The sequence below is a fragment of the Sebastes umbrosus genome, chromosome 3, assembly GCF_015220745.1.
Source record: "Sebastes umbrosus isolate fSebUmb1 chromosome 3, fSebUmb1.pri, whole genome shotgun sequence".
Taxonomy (NCBI): domain Eukaryota; kingdom Metazoa; phylum Chordata; class Actinopteri; order Perciformes; family Sebastidae; genus Sebastes; species Sebastes umbrosus.
In genome coordinates, this window is record NC_051271.1 from 23890208 (window position 1) to 23899239 (window position 9032).

Here is a 9032-nt window from a genome sequence, read left to right on the forward strand (position 1 = left end):
TTACTGCCCCCACTTCAACACCTTACTGGCCTCTTTCAAATGAATGAAGGGCTGCGTGTTTTCATGTAGGGCTTAAGTTGGTCTGAACAGCCTTAGAGGTGAAATAGTTTCACTGGCAGGGACACAGAACTTGTCAGGTCAGACCAATGTGACACAGTGGTGCTTACATGGGACAGATTGACAAACTTGTGTGTGCAAACCAGTGAATGATGTGGGTTGTGAAATTGATTGGTGAAATATCCAGTGCTGGTTTCTCCCGTAGTGACCGTGCTTTTCTCCCTGTAGCCCATCATGTTCCGAGGCGAGGTGCGTCTGAACGTGGAGGAGAAGAAGACGAGGGCGGTGCGTGAACGAGAGACCCGCGGCGGAGGAGACGACCGTCGGGACATGAGGCGCAACGACCGGGGCCCCGGAGGTTCGAGAGGCATCGTGGGAAGCGGAATGATGCGAGAGCGTGACGGGAGGGGACCACCACCTCGAGGCGGCATGGCCCCCAAACCTGGCATGGGCTCCGGAAGAGGCTCCGGTGGCCAGGGAGAGGGTCGCTTCACGACCCAGCGCCGCTGAGAAGAGCACCACCTGCAGTGTGGAAGTAGTACCGTGTTCTTCATCTTCAACCGTTCTCGTTAACGAAAAGAAATCTTCATGTATAAACGTATATATTTGTTTTTTTTTGTTTTATTTTTTTATTTTTTTTGTTCCCTCTTTGCTTTGGAATGTGACACAGCCTGTCAACCTTTGTTTGTGAAATAGACAAAACAAAATAAGCAAACAAAAAAATTTGTTTATCAGTTGTGAGCTGAGCATCCTTTTCGGGTATCTCAAGAATTCACAAACTTTAATTTGTAAATTTGTGGAAAAAAGGCGAACCAACCAGGAGTAATCTGCCACATTAGGAGGGACTGATGAGACTTTTAACTACGATAATACAGCCCATCATTTGGAAAAGAGATTATATGCCTTGACTTAACTGGGGCGCTGCTTCACGAAATCCCTCTATTGCACATTTTATATGGTAGTTTTCTGCCCGTTACTGTTGGAAAAGAGTGAGATGCAAAAATTTGTGCAGTTCCAGGGGAAAAGCTTGCCTTTTACTTTTTCCTTTTTGAGAGACCACTGCTTCAAAATTGCATAATGCACTCATCAATATGCACTAATGGGTACTTTTGTCGTATTACATTGACATCCATGCTCGGAATGCAGCTGGAGAGACCTGTTTTGTCTCAAAGCGATACGACTTTCCGGGGCAGGCCTCGCTCACAGCCCGTCTGCTGTGACCAATGTACTTTTCACACTTTTGACCCAAAACTACGCTTCAATTACTGCTGGATGGACAAGATGATGAGCAAATCTACATTATATTTTTCCTCATTTATAAATCAAATAAAAGCTCAAATCCTGGACTTTCACCAAATGAGTGGCGGGACAAAGGATACACAAGAAACAAAGTTGAACAATAGAAGAGTGGTGTAATGATGGCGGCTCGCTCTGTTTTTTTTTTTCTTCTTTTGATTCTAAGTTTTTCTTCATGTTTTTCCCTGCCAGCTAGACCGCGAAACTGGGATGGACGACACCTTTCCCTCCCTCTTCCCTCCCTTCCTCGCTGAAGTGCGGAGTAACAGAATAAATGTACAGCAGAAATCATAGTTTACTGTATGTTTTGTTTTCTGTGTATATTTTCATTTCTCTCTCTCTCTCTCGACTTGATAAAAGCATGAATGGTGCCTTCTATTTCACCTTTTCCAGTCTTACTAAAGCGGTTTGAGGCTTTCTGCCTCCTAATACGGAGCTGCTCATTTTGAACTATTGTTTTTGGGAGCAGATCGGGAAAAAAAAAATTGCAGTATTCACAAGTTTTCATTTTTTCAGGTGCATATTTCATTTTTTCCATACTGGTTTACTACCTAAGATGATCTGCTGTGAGTTTTGTACATTTGTTTTGTATCGTGTCTGTTTGTAGAGACAATAGGTGCCTCCAGTTCTGTTGTTAAATGGTTAAGAGGTGCATCTGAAGAACAACCCCACCCCCTCCCCCTTGAAACTCCCCCAAACAAAAGGTACATTAAAGATGGTGGCAGTGAAACGCTTGCTCCTTGGTTTAACAAGTCATAGCTCGACACAACCGCGATTACAGTGAACTTAAGGTTTGCAGTTTGGAAATGTCTCACAATGTGATCCAGATTCTGTTGATCCTTCCTTTCAGTCTGACCATAGTTTTTGCGACTCATGGTAGCACTCGGGTTAATCCCTGGACTCAAAAGTTGTCAGACTGTTCTTTTCTCAGCAACAATTTTGTAATGATCTGTGTGGGTGAGCTGGCCGTCGTTCCAGCCTACAGACTCTAGCAAATAATTGTGCTCACTTTTCTAGCCGTTTATGCATTTGTATTTTCATAATGCTGATTATTCATTGTGCTTATTTTTACTCTTTTTTTCCATTCAAAGCAAGTCTGATCTGAATGCTATACTAGTCGTCTCTCTCTTGTCCTCTGGCGTATTTGCTTTTTACCACTCGGTAGGGAGGGAAGACCTTTTGGTTTCAGCTGGAAAGGAAAACATGATCTATTATTTTTTTGTTATCTTGCACTGAAATGGGAAGTGAAATCGATGTAGCATTTTTCTGGACAAATATACTAATGAGGTCTTCCTTGTCTGGCGGTATTGCACTATTTACAACATTTCTGGGACAATCTGTAATTTTGAACACAAGACTCCAAATTTCTCATCTGGCAGTGAAAAAAGAAATTGTTAGTGCTCATCTTGTTATCCGCATGAAGTAATATTTGCAGTTAAAACAAGATTTGATGTACCGACGTGGCATATTTTGTGTAGTTTTCCACAGTAATGCTCGGCTACTCTCCCTTTAGTAGTTGAGATTAAATATTCTCAGATGTGAGATTAGTTTTCAATAGAGAGACTCTTAATTTTGACCTAATATTACAGAAAAATTGCAGCTCTTTGGTCCTTGAGTGTTTTTAACAGACGGTGTCTGCTGGGTGCCTCTACCCCGAATGTTTATTTGTCAGGTAATTGCTTAACTTGAGCACTTGACTGCAATCATACTTTTTACAGCAATGGTCAATGAAGAGGGTGACGAAGAAGAGCCATCATGCTTTCAGACCAGTTTGTGCTTTTTACATCATAGTAGTGGTAAAATGTTTAAGGATATAAATTTACAGTTGGATAGTTCTTCTTTTTCACTGAGGTTTTCAAAGACCCTTTTCCAAACTTTTAAAAAGGATCCTTAAAAGAGAGAAATAAAAGCTGTAATTTAATTTTCCTGTGGTTGAAGATGCAGTAGAGCGGATCCTCATTGTGAATCATTCCAATCCTTTTTGAATGGAAATAGAAGTACCTTCTTGGCTTTAGCAGGTGTGGTAAACAGTTGGCTGCCATCTTAATTTTACTGTGTTTACCCTTTACTTGTTGCTAGTTCAAAAGTGTTGCAGGTGGAGAATCTTTTTTTTTTTCTTTTGTTCTTTTTTTTCCTTTCTATTTTGAATGTGTTGGACTTAACATACAATAAACTACTGATATCAGCACCACTCATACCGTTTGTCATGTTTACAGGTTCCTCCTTAAAAGAGATTTAATAACAAGTTGTTGCACGTTGATGAGTCAGTAATTAGTAACACAGGAAGACGTCAGGCAGGTTTTGTGGTAAGGGAGCTCCTTGCTGTGGTGCAGATTTGACAGCTGAAGCTGTTGATGCAGAGAAAACTTCCAAGAGAATTAACTGTTTTTATCTCAATCATTTTGCACTTCCAGAGACACGTTTTGGTTATATTCTGATTTTTATTTTGCAAGCGTTACACTTATTTATCATTAAAGGGGCGCTCCAGTACGACGAAGTATTAGGGCCAAATTGAGGAGGGAAAAAAATTTGAGATTTAGAGAATAAAATCATAATATTACGAGAAAAAAGTTGTACTTTAATGAGAATAAAGTCATACTATTTCAAGGGAAAAAAAGTCGTAATATTATGAGAATAAAGTCCTAAATTTCCAAGAAAAAAAATCGTAATATTACGAGGCTAAAGTCATAACTTTATGAAAAAAAAGTTGTGATATTGCGAGAATAAAGTTATAACTTTACAAGATAAAAAGTAATTTCCTCCTCCACAAAAGAGGCTATTTCCCCCCAGCTCCGTGTGGTTCTTTCTTCAGATTAAACAGTTTCTTGCACAATCTTTTCAAGGTCCTGATACTTATGATAATATGGTGATGATGTGCCAAAAGATTAAGTATTTCGTTATTTGTGAAACTTATACTAAAGTATGACTTTACAAGATGCTCCACGTTTCTCATTTTCACACAGGCTGCTCTATTTCCCCTCTAAAATAACACTTGAAATGAACTTCTGACTTTATTCTCATAATATTACAACTTTTTTCTCGTAAACCTTTGACTTTATTCTCGTAATATTATGACTTCTGTTTATATGTCATGTTTAGTCCGACTCAGTCTGTTGTATTAAGTCTTTTGTGGCTCCGGAAAAGCTTTTCAAGTCTTAATAAAATCCCAGTTTGGAGTTATGAAGACTACAAATTTATACCTCAAATCCCGTGTTACAAACTGAGGGTGTGGACTTTGAAATATGTGGGTGTTTACCAAGCAGGGAGGGAAACCGTTGGATTTGTAGAACCAGTGCTTTTATACCTTGACTCATACTAAGGACTAAAAGTCAGGATGTATCAGTTTGTTTTTAAATGTCTCTCCCAAGTCCCCCAACGTGATGGAAGTGTAATACTACAGCCGTGTTTCCACTGCATGGTACAGCTTTGCTCGACTCGACTCTAACTCACTTTTGGTACGAAGTCCCTAGCCGTGTTTCCACTGCAGATAGTGCCCCATCAGTGTAGGCGGGATTCTCATCTGATCGTTGTAGCGGGCGGCGCATTAAACTGCCGTGACATTATCTTCAACAGGACACTCGCTGAATCATTTCATCGGAAACCAAACAGAGAAACGTCTGCACTTTGTGTATTGTACGGCGTAGTGTACGGTGTAGTTTCGAGAGCTGCCTTTTTTAAAAATCTGGATGCAGTGAATTATAAATTGCAGTCGCTTTTAACGGTAGCATGACTATTTAAAAATGGTGGGTTTGTGCAGGATGTCCCGTGTCGCGCTATTGACGATTCTCTCTGACCAATCAGTGGTCTGCAGTGTTTTAACTCCAACTTCTAGTATCGGCTCAGCTCGCTTGGAACCTCGACCGAGTTGATACCAAAATGGAGTGGTTCTATTGGTACCATCCATAACTTTTGCTAATGGAAATGCAAAAATAACAATGTGTAATAAACTGAACTGAACTGAACTGAACTGAACTGAACTGGACTGGACTGCTTGGTGGCTACGTGCCATAAATTGTTGGAATATCCCTTTAACGGTTCTCGGCGACTACTATTAACGTGATGGAGCGATGTTTTTATGTGAGTCCCCGTTTTATTTGCTACATTCCAGCATAATGGTTGCACATTATTTAACTGATCTACAGGTGGTGGTAACATGTCACGAAACACACTAATGCACCAACAAAGGCAATGAAGAAGAAGGCTGCGAGCTAGTAAACATGGATGTAGAAAATGCAGAAAACATTTAAGAAAAATCAGCTTTGCAAATGCTTTATGAGGAAGGAAATTTATTCAACATGTTTGTTGGACACAATTTTTTTTGGTGAGTAACACTGAAGAAAACCCCACATTGCACCTTTAAGATCTGAGATACACCATTAAGCTGAAAATTAACAACTGTGTGCATTTGTGTGAATTCTTATATTCATTTACAATCGGTATGTTGAAAGGATTTAATCAGTTTCATCATTCAGCGTCTCTTCAGTCACCGTCCTCTTCAGATGATGTTTCACTTGATGTAGATTGAGACCTTTGAGCCAGGAGGGGACCTCTTTGACTTCCTGTTGGGTTGCGTTGAGGAACCACTGGGAGGCGTTTGTCTCTCTGAAGATCCAAGAACCACTGAGGAGCTGGGAGAAAACCAGATGCACCAACAGGTGAGTGTGGAGGAAGCTGACCGGCACCTTGTCCATGCACATAATAAGATCCTCCTCTGACTGGATACTGGAGAACGTAATGAGGCATGATGGGCTGGTAGAGGACATGAGGAGGAGGAGGAGGTGGAGGAGGAGGATGAGGTGGAGGAGGAGGATGAGGAGGAGGAGGAGGCGGCAGCTTCTGTCCTGGTTTATCAACAGAGATGGGAGGTGGAGGAGTGGCGTTCAAAGGATCATCATCAGGAACAACCTCACATGGAGGTCTCTCATCTCTTGTATCAGCAGCAACAGTTTCTTTCAAAAAAGACCCTGAGAAAATAAAAACAATACAAATATGATGTAGCATCACTCGCTCAGATCAACCATGTGAGGATCTCAACTTGTAGTGTGGAGACATTAATTCATGTCATACCTTGTTTGACCTTTCCTGAAGCTCCTGGTTCATAGTTGGCGAGGTTACGCCTAACAGGAAGAGCTCCTTGAAGAAAAGACAAATTATTATTATGGAAGCAAAACCGAACCGTAAAAAACCCAAACCGTTCAATGACGTACAAACCGAACCGTTGCACCACTATTAAATAAAGACCTGCTAATTATTTGATGAGGTGCCGGAGACATAGAAGAGGCAATTATCTGAACATAAGCCTACTTGACCATAAAGTAGCCTGCCATATTTCATGTGTAAAATCAGTGTTTTGACTTTATACTGTATAATATATAAATATCTTTATAAATTAATCAGTCTATCTATTTATATTATTTATATATTTTGGAGTTCAAACACATTAGAAATGGTTGTTTTTCTTCTCCCAATGTGAAAAACAAACCATGACCCAAAAACTGCAAACCGAACGGTGGGCTTGTTGAACCGTTGCACCACTAATTATTATGTCTATTAATGAGTCTAATTACCCCCCTCACCTAGAAAATTAAAAATAATTAATTCAGTTAACTGTTCATAACATAAAATAAATACATTTAAAAAGAATAATAAAATGGAATGAATACACTAAAATTACAGTAAATTAAGTTAAGGAAGATTTAGCAACTCTCCACCAAAATTATATTTCTGGCAATATGTAGAGGACATGCATGAGGGTTTCTAACTACAGGACTAAACAGCCCTGTCAGTACAGTATGTGCCACCACAGATGGACACCAAAAATAAAACGTTTCATTGTTTGGATTTTGTTTATTCAGATTCAGGCAGATTATCTGTCTTTTTTTGACTGTTAAAATTTTAATAAATAATAACTAAGGATGCGTTCCAAACTTTGTCTTTGATTGTTGAATATTTAGTCATAGATATTTAATGTTAAAGATACAATTTGAAGACTTGATACCAAGTTTTCAGAGGCTTTAACTGTTAAGTCATATTTTCTGTAGATTTTTATTTCCAAGTATGAAGCTCTAAATGCTACATCAAAGCCCTCTCTGCGGTGCAAGAAATAAAATGATAGTGGGGAAATAGTTAATGCTTTTTTATTTTTTTAAAAGTCAGAATCTGACTCATCAGAGTCAGTATATTTAGTCTGAAAATCCTGGAATCAGCCTACAAAATAGGTATAATTTATATTCCTTGCAGGTTTCTAAACCCCCCAAATTCCTGGAAAAGAGTAATAAGGTCAAGTAAATTTTAATTGTAGAGCCCAAAATCACAAAATTGCCTCAATCTACCATATATCCGAGGACATGACCTCAGAGGTAAAGTCATTAAAACATCTCTGTCTTCTGTCCAATATGTTATTCTAAATAATGTGTTAAAGATCAACGGCTGAAACGAGTCTTACCTGAGTTTTGTATCTGTGAGCACAGAAGGAGAATCAGAGCTGCGGTCGGCATTATCAGGTCCATCGCTGACAGAAAGTGTCTCCTGAAGACCCTCCGAGAAGCTTTTTAAAATGAGGGGTGACTCCTTATTTGTTTTATTAATTCATTTGTTTTATGACTCAGGTGTTGAATCACATTATGTCTACACTGTAATTATCATTTATACACTGTATTGCATCGCTTTATAAACAGAATCATAATTACTTTAATTACTGAGTGAATCAGCTTGTCTGTATTTTTCTTAAGTGAATTACAGAGTGAATCAGCTTGTCTGTATTTTTCTTAAGCGTGGAGAAACAAGGTGAACTGAGGAACCGTCTAAGCTCAGCTCATGACCTCACTTAGATCATATAAATATTTTTTTCATGTTTAATTTATTAATCTATAAAAACATAGAAATTAGAGTGCTCCAACACTGATTATATTGATCAATAATATTTTGACAGGAGGCCTCTCTACACAACAGTTCACTGCCTTATAACAGTTCACTGCCTTATAAACAGCTGTACTTTAATTTGAGTATTTCCATTCTATGCTACTTTATGCCTCTACTCCATTACTCCACTGCATTTATTTGACTTTTATAGTTACGCTACTTTTTTACATAAAACAACATATGATATGCTTATATGATATGATAGAGTAGCCCACTACAGGGGTTCCCAAACTTAAAAATGAATAAATAAATAAAACTTAAAAAATAAGATTCCAAAATGTTAGATATGGTTATAAATTATATTTATATAATTATTATAATTATCATTATTATAATTATTATTATAATCATTATTGTAATAATGATAATAATAATAATAATAATAATAATTATTATTATTATTAATAATAATGATAATGATAATAATCATCATCATCATCATCATCATATTTGAATTTATTTTTTAATATATTTTTTTTCACTAGTCTACTATACTACTAATCTACAGTAGTATAAAAAGTATCTAAAATTGCCTCCTAAACTATTGATAAACTACAACCTTAAAATGCTCTTACATGTATTTCTTAGTGAAAAAAGTAAAAACACTATAATATGATATTCTATAATAACATAACATTGTAAAAGGAGCCATTCTGCATAAAGAGTACTTTTATTTTTGATACTTTAAGCACATTTTGCTGAAAATACTTCTTTACTTTTACCCACAGTAAGAAACAATTCAGGACATTTACTTGTAA

At 37.8% G+C, this 9032-nt stretch overlaps 2 protein-coding genes across 5 annotated transcripts in view; one reads left to right on the forward strand and one right to left on the reverse strand.

Moving 5' to 3' along the window:
• g3bp2 (GTPase activating protein (SH3 domain) binding protein 2) overlaps window positions 1-3548 on the forward strand; it is an 11584-nt gene extending 8036 nt beyond the window's left edge. For all 4 annotated transcript variants that reach the window (XM_037764382.1, XM_037764380.1, XM_037764381.1 and 1 more), the window contains one exon: window positions 286-3548. In XM_037764382.1, coding sequence (XP_037620310.1) covers window positions 286-567 — 282 coding nt within the window. In that variant the 3' untranslated portion in view covers window positions 568-3548. The remainder of the gene's footprint in view (window positions 1-285) is intronic.
• Window positions 3549-5622: 2074 nt separating this feature from the next.
• Window positions 5623-7903, reverse strand: LOC119485459 (WAS/WASL-interacting protein family member 3-like). Its single transcript, XM_037765089.1, has 3 exons — window positions 7799-7903; window positions 6421-6486; window positions 5623-6317 (listed from the first exon to the last, which is right to left on the reverse strand). The coding sequence occupies exons 1-3, from the start codon at window positions 7860-7862 to the stop codon at window positions 5833-5835; spliced, it is 615 nt and encodes a 204-aa protein (XP_037621017.1). The 5' UTR covers window positions 7863-7903; the 3' UTR covers window positions 5623-5832.
• Between the last annotated feature and the right edge of the window lie 1129 nt (window positions 7904-9032).